At 39.5% G+C, this 15,708-nt stretch overlaps 3 protein-coding genes across 4 annotated transcripts in view; 2 read left to right on the forward strand and 1 right to left on the reverse strand.

Moving 5' to 3' along the window:
* The window catches only part of LOC139951779 (nephrin-like), a 26,776-nt gene extending 17,206 nt beyond the window's left edge, over positions 1–9,570 (forward strand). For both annotated transcript variants that reach the window (XM_071950854.1, XM_071950853.1), the window contains exons 12-23: positions 855–1,022; positions 1,576–1,860; positions 2,832–3,107; positions 3,418–3,545; positions 4,054–4,234; positions 4,347–4,421; positions 4,872–5,084; positions 5,304–5,339; positions 5,702–5,836; positions 6,006–6,051; positions 6,349–6,623; positions 7,327–9,570. In XM_071950854.1, the coding sequence (XP_071806955.1) occupies positions 855–1,022; positions 1,576–1,860; positions 2,832–3,107; positions 3,418–3,545; positions 4,054–4,234; positions 4,347–4,421; positions 4,872–5,084; positions 5,304–5,339; positions 5,702–5,836; positions 6,006–6,051; positions 6,349–6,623; positions 7,327–7,568 (2,060 nt within the window). In that variant the 3' untranslated portion in view covers positions 7,569–9,570. The remainder of the gene's footprint in view (positions 1–854; positions 1,023–1,575; positions 1,861–2,831; positions 3,108–3,417; positions 3,546–4,053; positions 4,235–4,346; positions 4,422–4,871; positions 5,085–5,303; positions 5,340–5,701; positions 5,837–6,005; positions 6,052–6,348; positions 6,624–7,326) is intronic.
* Positions 9,434–14,088, reverse strand: LOC139951780 (ferredoxin-fold anticodon-binding domain-containing protein 1 homolog). The gene is made up of 5 exons (XM_071950855.1): positions 13,793–14,088; positions 13,185–13,341; positions 12,391–12,594; positions 11,940–12,104; positions 9,434–11,166 (listed from the first exon to the last, which is right to left on the reverse strand). The coding sequence occupies exons 1-5, from the start codon at positions 14,034–14,036 to the stop codon at positions 10,023–10,025; spliced, it is 1,914 nt and encodes a 637-aa protein (XP_071806956.1). The 5' UTR covers positions 14,037–14,088; the 3' UTR covers positions 9,434–10,022.
* The window catches only part of LOC139951782 (small ribosomal subunit protein eS19-like), a 5,308-nt gene continuing 3,661 nt past the window's right edge, over positions 14,062–15,708 (forward strand). The window contains exons 1-2 of the mRNA XM_071950857.1: positions 14,062–14,159; positions 15,520–15,694. Coding sequence (XP_071806958.1) covers positions 15,520–15,694 — 175 coding nt within the window. The 5' untranslated portion in view covers positions 14,062–14,159. The remainder of the gene's footprint in view (positions 14,160–15,519; positions 15,695–15,708) is intronic.

Genomic DNA, 15,708 nt, shown 5'->3' on the forward strand with positions numbered 1-15,708 from the left:
CAGTCACCCACACCGCAGGTAAAAGCACAAAGCAATCACCCACACCGCAATATAGCCCAGCTATATCGACAACCCTAGGTAAAGCACCAGCAATTACCTACACGAGTCCCGCAGCCGCCACGTTTGAGGAGAAGTGGACTAGCACAACGCACAGTCTTCCCTGCTTCAACTCACGTGTACCCCCTGAGACATTCACACAGATACCCTGAACCACAATCCTGCTAGTCAACCACAAAACTAACATTGGCTAACTCAGCGACGGACTGCTACCCCAAAAAGATCGAAAAGCACTCAGCTTCCGTCAATCCTTTCACCCAGAAATTCTCACGATCAACAGCACAAAGCCTTTCAGCTAATCAGTGAGACCTAGAATTCGCTGCATTAACTTGCAATAAATCACGCACGCTAGCGCACATTGCACAACAAATAACACTTGGGTAGTAATCAGAGTAAAAGAACGTACCTGTTTCTCTCTCGAAATCTCGCTGCAGACTGACGATGCACACTTGGTCCCAGAGTACCAGCGTGCTCCGCAAGCCAACGCATGCGCAGATCGTGCATAAGCTCGCGCATGCTCATAACTACACAATTTATAACATACACCCGGCACTGTCCGTCACAATACCATCGTTTTAATTTACCTCCTAAGATCTGGATCCCAGTTTTAGACTTTGTTGTCGGCAGTGACTCTTACCCCTGGGTACTGTTCCCAGAGGTTCCTTGCAATCTTTAACTCCAAGGGTTACCAAAAGGTTGAATTTACCTTCTAACATCCCATAGTATCATTTGTTTTAAGTTCGCAACTACTCTCTGTGTTCCGATAAAGAATTTACATCTTGGGGTTATTTTGTTAGGTGGAGCAGCAGTTACTGAATCCTCAGACAACAGCGGCTACTCAACAAGCAGTGAGCTGGTAGTAGAGAAAGTCTTATCATCAGATAATGGCCAAGTGTTTCTCTGCCGTGCTAAGAATGAGCTCATTGTAGAAGCAGTTAATGATGGGTTGATCATGAACGTCAGATGTAAGTAAAAGCAGCTAAGCGCATCAAAATTATGCTTACCAGATTAATGTTCAAATCATTGTTCAGTGTTTTCTGCAGCCAACATAACAATGGTTTATCGTGTCTTTATTTTTGTGTAAGTAGTGACATTAAATTTATGCTTAATACCAGAGTTAAGTAACCACCTCATATGATTGGTCTTGGATAAGTTTGGTATGCGCCTACAGCCCTCAATCCTCTTCTATCTTCCGACTCTTCACCAGAATGTCACAATGGACTTGAATAAGATTGGTTTGTCCAATCAAATCGGCAACGGTTATCCTCCACTATCCTCCAACTCATGAAGATGACCATTGAGTATCCAGGAGAGTGGCGGTTTATTTTATTTTTTATTTTGTTTATTTTAAATCTTTAGACATACACAATGATTACAAGGTAATAATAATAATAAGACTTGTTACGCGCACATATCCACCCTGCTGGGTGTTCAAGGCGTTAAGTTGTTAACATAGTTTTTGTATACTTGTATTCCACAAACAATGTTTGACATCTTTTCAATTTTGTTCCTTCCCAGTTAAGCCCCAAATCAGTGTCGCAGACAAGATGACAATCAGCACCAAGGAAGGCCCAGGCCTCAAGATCCTAAACTGTACCTCTAAGGGAAACCCTGAAGAGCTGACGTACGTCTGGCATCAGAATGACGTCCCGATAGTCCTGGATGGGAATACACGCTTCACATTGAATGACGCTGGCTCGTTGTTTGTTCATAATGCGTCAAGGACTGAGGTTGGGAATTATATGTGTCTCGTGAGTAATGAAGAAGGGAGTAGTAACATCACGGCCATACTCGATGTACAATGTGAGTAGTTAGGGTTGAGTAACTTTTATTTTATTTCAGGGTAGTAATTCTGGTTGTAAAGCCAAAAACTCTCACAGAAGAGAACATGGGTACTGTAATAGACCGTATTGAATATGACGCCACCGTACAATTATCTGTCCTACAAGATGGCCTCTGCGAGCGTGTTCATGTGTGTGTGCGTGATTGTGCCGTAGAAATCAAACCGGGAACATTGCGTGCTGCCTGTTTCTTTGATGTACGCGTTTAGACGCGCATACGGTTTGACCTACAAGATGGCAACTTTCATAGCAGCAAAGGGACTATTAAATATGGTCTATATATATCCAAGAACCAAAAGCATAATTAATCACTAAAACCCAATGGAGAGAAGACAAGGAAGGAAGTTTTATCTTCAGATGTGGGAGGAAAACTCCAGCATGTTTTTTTTTCCTGAAACTCTATTGATCTAAAACCAAATTTTCATAATTTTTAAACTATTCTAAGATTAAATGTTTGGGTCTTCGTTATTGCGTATTATTTAATAAGGGAATAAAAGAGTAGTGTCTTGTTCTTAAATTGCCGTTTAAAACCGGCAGGGTCGTGGCCGTGTGATGAAAGGCTTGGGCCGAAGGCGAGGGCCTTTACCACACGGCCACGTAGGAATAGGAAAACTGTCCGAGGTATTATGAATGTGAATTTAATGTCCGAGTATGACCTGTCAACACAAAGCCTTGGCTTGATTTCATAATGCACTAAGAATCATCTTAAGATGAGTTGTCAGTATCACCAAAGTGATTTGTATTGTGACATCACACTTTTTTTTGCAATTAAGAGTGATACACAGTTAAGATCAATCTTAACTCTTTGTGAAATCTGCCCCTGAACTTGTTACAACCCCTACATCTCATGAAAAAAGCAGTTCAAATCAGTTTTGTTGGAAGGTTTTTTTTTCTTCTGATAAATCTTAAATCATCCTTCTTTTTATAAACCAGATTCACCGATCATTTCAACCGGAGACCAGATCATAATCAACCTTCACTCCATCAGTGAGTTAGTGTGTGAGGCCGATGCCAACCCTAAACCAGAAAGCTTCATTACATGGACTCGTGATGGATTTGATCTCAGCGCTCATCAGATGGAATACTCCGAGGGTAAAGCTCTACTCAGAATCTTGAATGTGTCTAAGGCGGACGGTGGACTTTATACGTGTTCTGCTGATAACGGAATAGCGCCGGCGTTTACTAAGAACATACAGGTTGTTGTACAGTGTAAGTATTTATTATTATTTATGTATGCAAGTTTGCCCTAAACCAGGCTGAAAGCCACTCTTGGTAAGGGGCTCCAAGAAGAAAAACCTTTTAGGCCTGTACATTTTTGGAGCAGCATTTGTTTTGCACTCGGTTGTGATTTGAACATCAGAGGGTGCATAGAGCCCAAGCGGAGGTTTGAGAAAGACCCTGTGTCTTCCATGTTTAGGTTCATCCATGCTACTGGAGCTATGGCCAGCAAAACACATCCTTCTCTATCTGTATTTTTTTTATTTTTTTATTTTTTTTTTAAATTGATTTTTTCCTTCAGTTATTCCTGAGATAGATCGGACCGTTGCCAACAAGGTAGCCCAGAGCATCGGTCAGACGGCCGTTCTACGCTGCCGAGCTGAAGGAGCACCAGTCGTCAGATTCAAATGGTTCCAAGGAGCGGCTCAGGTCAGTGAGAAGCTTTGATGAGAAAGATCATAATCTTAGCGGACCTGTCTGCCAAACATTAACTAAGTGCCTTGGATGCCCGCAGATAGAGCGCTATTAAATTTTATATTTTATACATTTGTTTTTGGTGTTACTACAGCTACGGCTAGCTACGGCTAGATCGAGCACGTCTGCCTATTCTTCAACACTGGTAGATGCGCTGATCTAGACGTAGCTGTAGCCGAAGTCATCGTTTCGGACACGGCCTAAGACTTCCTGGGGGCAAGTAAAATGCACAGCTAACTAATCCGGTGGGCTACTTTACAAAAAGCTGAAGAGCAAGACTCCACTTGCAAGTGGCACTTCTATGAGGAAAATAACAATTTGTATTGGAACCTTGCAAAAGGGCACCACAGCAAAAGCACAGGGCAATTACTGTGGGTGCTGTGGGTTATTTCAAGGCCTGCCTATGATTGGTTAACAGTTTGCAACAACTAAATCTATATTTCCCATTTTTCTTAATGTTCAGGTGAATTTAACAAGTGACCACTACACCTTTGACACTCGACAAGATCTGACCTACTCCAACCGATACGAGAGTCGCTTATACATCGGACCTGTCAATGAACTCTTTGATTATGGGACATACGTTTGCAAAGCTTACAATGACCTCGGCGAGACTACTTTTTCTGTCCAGCTGGAAAAAACAAGTAAGGAATGTTGTCATTTCAAAATAATGATTGTTATGATTAAAAACTTAATGTAACCCACATCCCAAACATTGGAGCCTACATCCATCTCTACCTTTTCTTTTATCTTCAGGTGAGCCAGAAGCACCGTTTGGTCTCAGAGTTGAGAAAATCACCCATGATTCAGTCAGACTAAGCTGGAAGGCAGGTAAGAATCATAAAAAATGTGCCATAGCTGTGATTAATATTGGTTCCATGCCTAACGTTTTAGAGTTGTGAAGTTTTCTCTATTTCAAATTTACTTGGATGTTCTTTAAATTTGTAAACATTTATTTTAAACTTTTAATGCTACTTAATATACAAATATAAAAATCCTCACACTGTTTGTTTTTGTTCTTATGTGTAATGACATTTTTAGTGGTTTACTTTTTAATTTTTGTACATTGTCTTGCGCCTTATAACAACCCTTGCTTGGAATTGGCACATTATGAATTAAATCTTCAATACATTTTTATTAGATGGAAATTGGCATCGAGTAATATGCCTTTGATTTTTTTTTTTCCACAGAACTTTGGAAATACTGAGTATACAGTGCTAACACACATCGGTGTGAATGGGTAGAATCAAAATTAATATCACTATTTTTGTTCACAACCAGGTTTTGACGGCGGTCGGCCCCAAACATTCCAAGTGCGTTTCAATCAGAAGGGAAACCAACAGTACCAGTATGTAGACGTCATCCCAACTGAAGAAACGACGTACACTGTGACCAACCTCAACCCTAGCACTGATTATGAGTTCACTGTACGTGGGAGAAACGATCTTGGCACCGGAGCCTACTTCCTTGGGATTGTATCGGCATCAACAGAAGGTACTAAGATTTACATTCGGAAGATTATTCGGAAGATTTTGTTCAATACTTTTGTTCTCTAAAGTGATTCTTATAATATCATGCAAGTGACTTTAATCCATTAATTGCTTCCTGTAACCTAGGTGTATTTATAGATACCTGTGAGTGCTGGGTTGGTATTATGTTTGACAATCCTGTCATTTTATTGATGAGTTACCTATTTCTTTTCTTTCCACACAGTTGCACCAAGTCAACCAGTTGTCCCAAGTCCATCAGGTAAGCTCCTTTTTCAAAACATCAAAACCTTGGCTAACGCTTCTACTAAGGTTCTGGGCTCCTGGCTTTGGCTCTGGGCTCCAGGCTCTAGCTCTGGCCCTGGCTCTGGGCTCTACCTCTGGGCTTCAGGCTCTGGCTATTGGTTCTGGCTCCGGCTTTTGGCTCTGTCTCCAGGCTTTGGGCTCTGGGCTTCAGGCTCTGTTTTCTGCCTCCGGGCTCTGGCTTTTGGCTCGTAACTTTGGCTCCGTACTCATGGCTCTTGCTTTGGGCTCCATAATAACCCTAACTGGTAAAAAGAAGAACATAGGTTCCCTGTCTTACCCCATGCTTACTCCATCGTTGTTCTTGTCACCCATCTTAAGGTATCCTAGTGGGGAATATCCCTCTATACCTCTTCCTCTTGGTCACCTTCTTGAGTCTCCTCAGCTGTGTCTTCCTCAATCTCTTCCTCATCTGTTGCCTCATCAAGAGACGGACATCCAAGAAAAAGAACTTAGGTGAGTAGAGTCGCGTTGTTTTTTGTAAAACCACCTTATAATAAAAATATTAATATTAATAATAAAAATATGAATAATTGGTTTGAATACAGAACCCAAGTGTCTATCTATCCATCTATCTAGTATACATTACAATGTAAGTTCAACTTCATTCTTTATTGATTCACAGCCAAGAAATCTGACATCAAGCTGAAGGAAATTGAAACCGTGCATTCGTAAGTTGAACATCTTATCAATAACAACATTAGAAACAAAGACAAAATTTAGACAGGATGATTTATAAATTGTAATTTTATTTGAGAATTCCCCCCTTTCATCATATCAAAAGTTGATACAATCAGACCTTCCAATCTCCACTTGGTTATAAGAGTTAATGTTTTCTTCCATTGAGCTTTGAATAAATCATGCCTGCAGGAAGTCCAGGCTCTGTGACTCTTTTCTAAACATATGATTTCACAGGTAACATAGTCCATACCTTTAACATGTGTTCTTTTCATTGATTGATCGTACAGAGACGAAGGTAGTGCGACCGTCACAGAAACACTCGACTCCATGTCACATCGTGACCAATCAGAATACTCCAAAGATCCATACTCAGATGATGAACGTAGCTATGACGATCGTCGCTATGGCAACCAGCAGTATGATGACTATAGCTATCAGACCTACAGTGATCAGTACGATGACGATCGGCAGCCAATTGCGACGTCCCGTAGGGAACCGGGATCCAGTTACCATAATGCCGGGTACCGACCGCCATCATACGCACCGAGCTGGGACAGTTTTGGTAAGTAAGGCCATATCTGAATTGGCTGGTACAGTTAAAATGACTGTTGATAAGGGTTTTTTAAAGGGTGTCCTATACTTCAATGTATGATAAGGAAATCTAACCGTAGCCGTAGCCACCAGTTAATACGACTGTTGCTAAGGGTTTGTAAAGCGTGTCCTATACTTCACTGTATGATAAGGAAATCTAGACATAGCCAAAGCCACCAGTTAATGACTGTTGCTAAGGGTTTTGTAAAGCTTGTCCTAATCTAGACATAGCCATAGCTGTAGCCGCCAATTCCCCCACAGCCTTAGCCAATGTAAAGGTTGGTCTATAGCACCCTCTCTTGGTCGTTGATAACTAGTCAAAGAATGTTGGAGAAAAAGTCTACATTGGTGTGGTAAGTGTGGTTAACAAATCAAAACAGTACAACAACAAATTGTACAAACACCGTTTAGTAAACCACTCCACCAAACACCTACTCATTACAAATAAAGTGAAGGTAGTTTGAACAGGCCTGATGCTGCACAAAGGCAACAAACGCGATTGCCTCCATGTCCCCTGGTCATTGCCTTGGTGCCCTTAAAATGCTACAGTAGAAATTTACACTTTCCTCCAAGGGTGCCCTTTACCAAGAAGACTGGTTGTATAAAATTGCTATTGAATTCATTGTTCATTGCTCATTTACAAAATATGCCTTGTTTTTTCCTTCTATTTTCAGCTCAAACACCAAGCATCTTGACAGATCAGATCAGTGAGGACCAAGAGGAACGTAACTATGCCGACAAGCTACGACGTAAACAAGCTCAGCTTACTACAGGTCCATCCTCAGCTAAACAGTTTGACTACACCTCATCTGTCACTCCTAGTCCAGTACCAAGCAGCCTTGGTAACTTTGTCCAATTGACTAAGGCTCGACCTACTGCTAGCCAGGCTGGTAGTGAAGAAGGGTTCCTAGTGTAAATCCAAGTCCAGGGCCTTCTTTCAACGAGCTGCTTAAGAAAACAGGTTTCTGGTAATGATAAACAGGTTTCTGCTAAGCAGAAAACATTGCTTAACAGTTTTCTGCTTAGAAGGATTTAGTTTTTGCATGGTGGGAGTATAATAAGGTGAGGTTTGTGGTAACACCATGTGTATATCTCTCTTTTGAGTATTGTTGGTTCTGAAAAGAACTGGTGCTTGACAACTCAACTTTTTTATCAGTATGCTATGATCGTCTTCAGGAGATTTCTGATAAGCAAAATTAAAAAGGATACCAGTCAGAGGGGGTACATTTGAGATGGTATTTGAGCTTGTAACATTATTCTGGTAAGCAGAAATGTTTTGTGCTATAACAGAATGGCTAAGTTTTTAATAACATTTCTCAGTCTCTGAAGATAACTTTCAGTATGTGAATTAATGTAAGATAACTTCCTAAAGGGGATGTGTCATAATAATCAAAGCAGACCTTTGGCTGTACGTCATGGAGTTGTGAACCAACAAGTTACTGCCCACGTACAAGGGTTCTTCATAGGTATTATATGGAGAGTGCGCGGCCGTGCAGTAACTTGGTTAGAGTTCATAATCCCATGTGCAGCCACAAGCCTGCTTCAATCAGGACGACACTGCTTTAACTTTTAACTTCTATATTTGTGTCTTACTTACAATATTTACTTGTACCTTTTAATTAGATGTCTTTGTTGTTTTTCTTTGTTTGTGTCTATTTTAGAATAGTTTTTATTATTGGCAAAAAATGTGTGTGTGCCTTACTTTGTGACAGTAGAATAATTTTGTTAATGGAATTTTAAAGCGTAATGCTTCTCAAACCATGGGGGGCCTTTGGTACCGCTGACCACCACCCCTCCAACCGAAACCCAAAATGTAACAAAGGTGATCTTCAAAGATTCAAATTTATTTGAGATTTTGTTTATTAATTTCTAAAATATTATTGTTTGGAATCAACTGTTGAATGTTCAACCTCCATGAGTTATTACATTGATTATGATAAATAATGTATGTGTGCATTTTATGTAAACTTTCTCAATGCATCTATGTTGTACAAAAAACATTCCAAGATCTTCTATAAAAGTGGAGAACCAATGGTGAATCACCGAATTTCAAGCTCTGGTGATTCTGTTCAACAGAGTGTGGGTTCGAATCCCGGTCATGACACTTGTGTCCCTGAGCAAGACACTTCAATATAACTGCTTCTCTCCACCCAGGGGTAAATGGGTACCTGTGAGGGCAGAGATGGTTCTTGTGATTGATTTAGCCAAGTAGCGCATTTGTTGCACAAGGCTGTATACTTCCCAGGGAGCTGAGATGGTTTAAGGAATGATTTAAGGCCAAGTGACCAGGGGTAATAACGTTGGAGCGCCATGAGCGTCACTGTGTGACGGACCTGAGCGCGACATAAGAAGCCATTCTTATTATCACAATTAAAACAAAATCATTAAGAGTTTCAACGAAGGCATAGCTCCCCTTTTCATTTAAGTATTAGTATTTTGTGTTTGACCAAAAACTAAAAGCACTCCCAGTTAACTTGTTTTTTATTTCACGAGCTCTATAAAATTTAACATGTGACTTCATGTTTTTAGATTGCATGCAATTTTTTTCACTGGCAAATGCACAAATGCAAGTTTTTTTTATATTTTCACGCATCAAACATCTTGTTTGGGCTTCTAAGGGCCATTTGTAATTGTGGATAGCCATGATTAATGTATTTAGTACTATACACTGCTGATAGTTGAAAAATTAATATCAAGAAAATCTTGCCATGGCCCTTATGTTTAATTTTACAATTTGTACAAAGTGGCATTGTGAGTACATCTCACCCAAAAACATTGTAGCACAGTAGTATAGATCATTTTTATTGTATCAATTTGTATTAATTAATGTATTTTTTGTTAGTTTTCAATAACTGTTACTATACATAAACATTGTAATCTATTGTAAAAATGTTTTTACACTGTATTAAATTAATCACATATAAAAACTACAAAACATGTTGAAGAGTAGCAGCTTTTTTTCCCACGCTGTTTCTGTAAAGTACCAGTTGTGCAAACTCTATTTTCAGAAACTCATTAAAGGCAGTGGACACTAACTCAAAGAATATAGTGAAAAACCATACCCAAGTTTGGTTGCAACAACCGAAATCAGCTGTTGCGTTTCAAAAGATTTTCACAGTAAAAAAGGGTTCTAGTATGTTCTTCATTATCAGTAAGCTTTCAGACTAAAAATATACAATGTTTTTTATCCATACCAATCCTAGGCTGTTTATTCAGGTAAGTGACTAGACTTGAAGCTATGAAGTAGCTCTTGAATTGACCTTTGACCATGCTCCAGTACATGGTTCCATATAGTCAATCTCCCTGTGCTTTAGTCTTATCGGTCTAATCACCACCTGAACTTGCTCATACCTTTAAATATAGTGTATTCTTATCGGGCATTGAGTCCCAACTCCAACCGAATGAGTTCTAGAACTTGTGGGTGAATAGTAGCGAGTTTCTCTTTACTCAAAGCCTGATCGCATGAGAGATACTCAATCCGATAACACCTACTCAGATCACCTTTGACCTCATCCCGATAAACACCTCTCAATGTGACTCGATGGATTAAAAACCCACTCGCCTGACGGAGTACTGACATGAATTTAAGCTCATCAAACTCACCCTCTGTTGGACACCAGAAACTCACATCCCTAATGTATAATGGAGGGTGCCTACTCCTAGACTGGAATGGTACACTATCAAACATCCCAGTAGGGTTGTCAATTTCTTTCAGGGGGTGTGTTCTTTTAAACTCCTCCCACAAGAGCATGTCCGTTGACCACAGCAACCGAATGTCATCAATATGCAATAGATGCATAATGAGATGGTCTAAAAATAGAAGCATGATGTCATTGTTTGAAGCCCCTTTGCCGCACACACCAACAGTAGTCTGGTTTCCACAGCTGTCAGCGAGCTTTATGATACTCATATTGCTGACTCTTCCTTGCAAGCAAACAACACATTGATCAATGGGACTCGTTTCTTCAGTTACTTCACTTGGCATCTTGCAAGAATGTTCGCTCTCACTGTGGTTTCGCTTCAGTGAGTTTCTTGAATCTGCTGATGCAATACCAACTAAAGATCCATTCTTTACATCTACTCGCGAAAAGTTCAGTTTTGATCTGTTGCCATGAAGACCCTCTAAAAGTTTAGAAACCGTCTTTTCCCAAGATGCATCATTTGCATCTTGTGGTACAGTGAGTAGCAACTCGTGCATGATGGGAAACGTTGTAGAAGATATGACACATCTATGGAATTGTTTTCCAGCAATGACACATCCCTCATTTGCATAACTGTCGATCAAGGTGTCTAAATCACAAAGGAGGTGTGGTCTCAGAATGGTAGCTTCATGAATATTCAATGATTTATGTAAACTTGTGTAGACTCCAGGACAGTTGTTCTGGTTGCCATGACAAACCTTGGCGCATTTGTCTTCTTGAAGAGTCTTTACTTGAGGGAATGTCATCTGAATGGTTGAGGTTATCCTGGTCCTCAAAAGGTTTAGAGGATGGTTCAAATCGGAGAGGAGATTTCTGAAACAGAAAAATCAAGAAACATTTAGTTCAAGTATGAATGATAAAGCATGAAACGTGCCTGCTTTAAAAGACTTATTCCAATGCTTCGCGCTGGATTAATTTAAAGAATTTCTGGAACAAATTTGTTCAAAATATACACGGAATTTCATCTACCACACATTGAAAATTCTACACCAACCTTTGGATCAACAACGTTTGTACAAATTGTGCCTGCAGGAAAGTCCTGCACCCGATTTCACAAAAGTTTATGCAACTACGTAAGTCCACTTGTGCAATAATTATTGCGTAAGTTGAGCCTTAAACAGTGCGCAAGTGGACTTACGCAGTTGCATAAAGTTTTGTGAAATCGGCTGCAGGCTCTTTGGCTATGGTTTCATGGTTTCATTGAGAGTTAAGATCAATCTTAACTGCAGTCTAAACAGCTAAGCTATAGTGTGATATCACAACACAAACCATTATATGTTGATAACTCATCAATGGTTATATTAGTCTAGGTTACATACAAATTGTGCCTGCAAAAAATCCAGGTTCTTTGGCTATGATTTCATTGAGTAATATGTGTACCGTCAACCCTCATTATACAGCAGTTACACAGAGGTTCTTAGTTTAAAAGAGCCCTTCTGAAGTCCAAAATCTCATTTCTGCTTTGTGTTTCTTTGTTTTACTGTCCTCTTAAAACAACGTTCCTATTATAAAGAGGTAATTTTGCCAGTCCAAGAGATCTTGTTACAACGAGAGTTGACTGTTTAACACACTGTTTCATTCCTTACCTTGTCATGAATATCTTTAAGTCTCCTGGGCACTGGAAGTCAACGGTTTGTCCATCTACGATTGTTGACAATGTCTCAGTCAAAAGGAGATGATCTTGAAGCGATGGACTTTTCTCAAATACATGAGTGATAGCTCCTTCAGTTAGAAAGCCCTTGTCTTGACCTCTGTAAGAAAATAAGACAGGAAGTTAGATGGAGTCCACACAATAACATTTGTCATGGTTTTGTTTTAAGTTATGTTTAATTTGACGATTATTATGGGCGAGTGCTTGCAGTATACCAAGGGTGTGTTTTCCCGAACTTAACAAAAAACAGTTTCTGGAGTTAAGTCTTTTTTTTAATGGTTTAAAAACGGAACTTTTGACTTCCATTTAACTGTTACGCTATTTTAAAGGTTAGATGTCCCAACAGTATAAACTTAAATTTAATGAAGAGACAACAAACAGCTCACTTGTAGCCTGTAGAATCATACTCCTGGTACTCCCCTGCTCTGAATGGAACAGTCATGGTCAAGACGAGGTCACCATAAGTCGCCATGGCAACAATCTGCCATGAATTCTGCGGTTCTCTTTGAGGGTCGTCTGCTGGGGTGCCTCCCTGGCCGTTGCAAAGAGTCAACAGAATCTGACCAGCTGGACTCAACTTCTGTGCACCGCTAAAACATAGAAACGAGAAATGGATCACATCATTATTGTGAAGGGGGTTCTTTTATGGTTGGGAAGAGAACAAGTTCTGTTACACAAACTTTTTAGCAGGTTATGATCTGGGTTTCAAAGAGCAGCTCAAACGTGGGTAAAATCTCTGGGCCCAATTTTATGGCTCTGCTTACCGAGGAATTTTGCGCTAACAAACTGTACTTTGTTCTTCACAATTTATTTGATTTGATTTGATTTGATTTGATTTGATTTGATTTGATTTTATTTGATTTGATTTTATTACCTTTAATCCACAAATACATAAGAAATGACATCGGTGCAAAAGGGAAACCCCGAACAGGCACGGGCCAACTTAATGGGGACCCTTGTCCACACATCAAAAACCGAAAGACAAGGGACAAGCACAACTACTGGCAAACAAGCAAAGAAAACAAAGAAATTCACATTCCTGGAAATTGCGGAAAGCAAAGCCATAAAATTGGACCCTTACAGTTACACTTAAGTACAGCTGTATATCTCAATTGCCCCAGCATCTAGCTTGATTGAAACATTAAACTCTCACATAATGATCAGGTGCACTTGAATTTACCTTTTGAAGAAACTTCTGAGTAGATCCCTGTTCTTAGCAATGTTTGCCTTTCCAGGAATGTGAGGAAAGTTGAAGATGATCCCTTGAAACTCTTTTCCCTCCAATAATGGATTGTTGTGAAGTTTTGTTGCATCGACACCAAACAAACAAGTCACACCTACAGGGAAAACGTGCAAAGTAAAAACTCACATAAATTAAGTCGCAAGGTTTATTGCAATTACCGCCTGACTGATTTTTCTGAATTGCCGAAAGGCACTTTGGGATGGGAAAAAAGGGGCTTACGAAGCCCCTTTGCCCATCCCACAGTGCATTTAGGCCATTCAGCAAAATCAGTCAGGATATGGAGGTAATTGCAATTTAAAACCTTTATGGCCCCGCAAAAAAAAAAAAAGAGCGGATTCATGAACAAATGTTATTAAGTTTACACTTTGAACTTCAGTCCCATTATGATTTAGAGTAGACCGCGCCCTACTGTCTGACCATTCACTATCAATCATCTAAAAAAAAAACTTAAAAAAAACCCCAGAAACTCATTGAAGACACTCATCACTCATGACATTTGCATTTGAATATTCTTGCATTTGACGCAATAAATGACAATCATTTACCATTTTGTTTCAGAGCATCTATGTTCTGCCTGCCATTATTCCTCTTTACAACAGCTTCCTCGATCTCAAACGATGTTGCAGTGATGCTGACATTCCGACTTTCATCTGAGAGTTTCTGACTCAAAGATCTTGCAAAGGAGAAATTTCCCTCACCAAGAAGAAGAAGCGAAGAACAGGAGGCGTACAATCCTTCCATCTTTACTTTATCAAATCTATACTTATGACCACACACGTGAAAAATCATATTATTGTAACAGCGCCCTCTGCTGCTGACAAGACACGGCTAAAACTCGCGAGATTTACACCGAGGTGACGCGAGAACTCGAAACACGGCCATGCGCCCTCTTTCCCTCAAAAAGCATTCAAGGTAAAAACTTCGTAAAATGTCTCTCATAAAATCCTTAAAATACGATGTTTAGATTCGTTTTGAAGTGTTTTTATTAATTTATTTAAAGTGTATGTATACTCAGGGTCATTATGAAGTTAATATTTTGTGTAAATAAAGATCTGAAATGGGAATATTTTGGGGGTAAAAAAATGAAGTGAGGATTGCAAATTGAGAAAATGTGGACAACGTGTTGTATGTAAATTGTACCGCATGCTAAACCATGTCAGATGTGTGCAGATTGGGAGCCAGTTAAAAATGAACCCTCGTTTTTCTCTGGGCGTAAACATAATTTTAAGACAATATTTAGTATTTTCTAACACTAACTTCTTATTTGCAGCTTATTTTGTAATCTCATCAGTGTAACCAAACATTTGTTTTTGAGGATTCAAATGAAAAAAACGACCCCCCCCAAAAAAAAAAAAAATAAATAAATTTATTTAAAATTCAACTGTAATTTTTTTGTATCCAGGCAGTGCCAGTGCCACCTCTTTTGCATTCGATAATATTATCTAACCTTAATGAGATATTCCTTTATATTTTGGTTTAAAAAGAGTGAACAAGTGGTGGTAGGATACAGAAATCTTTCTGCTCAAGTTCAGTGTCCGATTGATGCACTTTTCTGCTTCTGTGTACGGCGTACGTACGTATGACGGGATAAAAGTCAAGCTTCATTACCAGTCAGACCATGCAAAGAAAAAACATAACTTTCCAGCCGTCGAGTTCACCAAACTCTTCCTAACTTAGGATATATCTTGGGACTTAGGACGAGTTGAGTTCTGTATCCAAATAGGTAGGAAGCATTGAACCTATCCTAAAGTTAGGACGGGTTACTCGTCCTAACTCGAGTTAGGATTAATCCTAGAGTTTGGTGAAATCGGCAGCAGATCCTGCCACCACCACTTTTTCACTCATTTTAACAAAAAGGGATATCTCATTGAGATAGTATATTATTTCATATCAATCACATGAAAAAGTGATGGCATGATACAGAAACTTTCCGGAAAAAAACAATACATTATATTTGCTTCATATTTGTACAGGCCCTGAAGCTGATACTTTGTCCATCGGGTAAAATTAAAATATTATATAATTTTGTTTTGTTTTATTTTAACGAAAGGGCAATTTGTAGTGTGATGATCTTCTGGTGTTGGCCTTGTTGTGTTTTCTGATCACCTGATCATGAGATGTGCTTGGGTACAAATTAAATGCTCTTGGTTTTCTGCAAAATATATTTTATTTTTTGAGATTTCCTTTTCGATTGCCTTCCACTCCAGCTCAAAAGTTCAAAAAAGCGCAAACAATTAATGTAAAATTCATGCAATGGTATTTATTTATGTAGATGCCTGGTGGTTGCACAGTAAAAGACGTCGATCAAGGCGATTTCGTGAAGGCCCTCGCGGTCTTCTTCAAGTCAGGTGGCAAGATGAAGATCCCTGATTGGGTAGATCTCGTCAAGTTGGGCATCCACAAGGAATTGGCACCCTACGACCAAGACTGGTTCTACACACGGGCTGGTAAGTGTAGTCTG

Source organism: Asterias amurensis, chromosome 19 (assembly GCF_032118995.1).
Source record: "Asterias amurensis chromosome 19, ASM3211899v1".
In the NCBI taxonomy this organism is placed as follows: domain Eukaryota; kingdom Metazoa; phylum Echinodermata; class Asteroidea; order Forcipulatida; family Asteriidae; genus Asterias; species Asterias amurensis.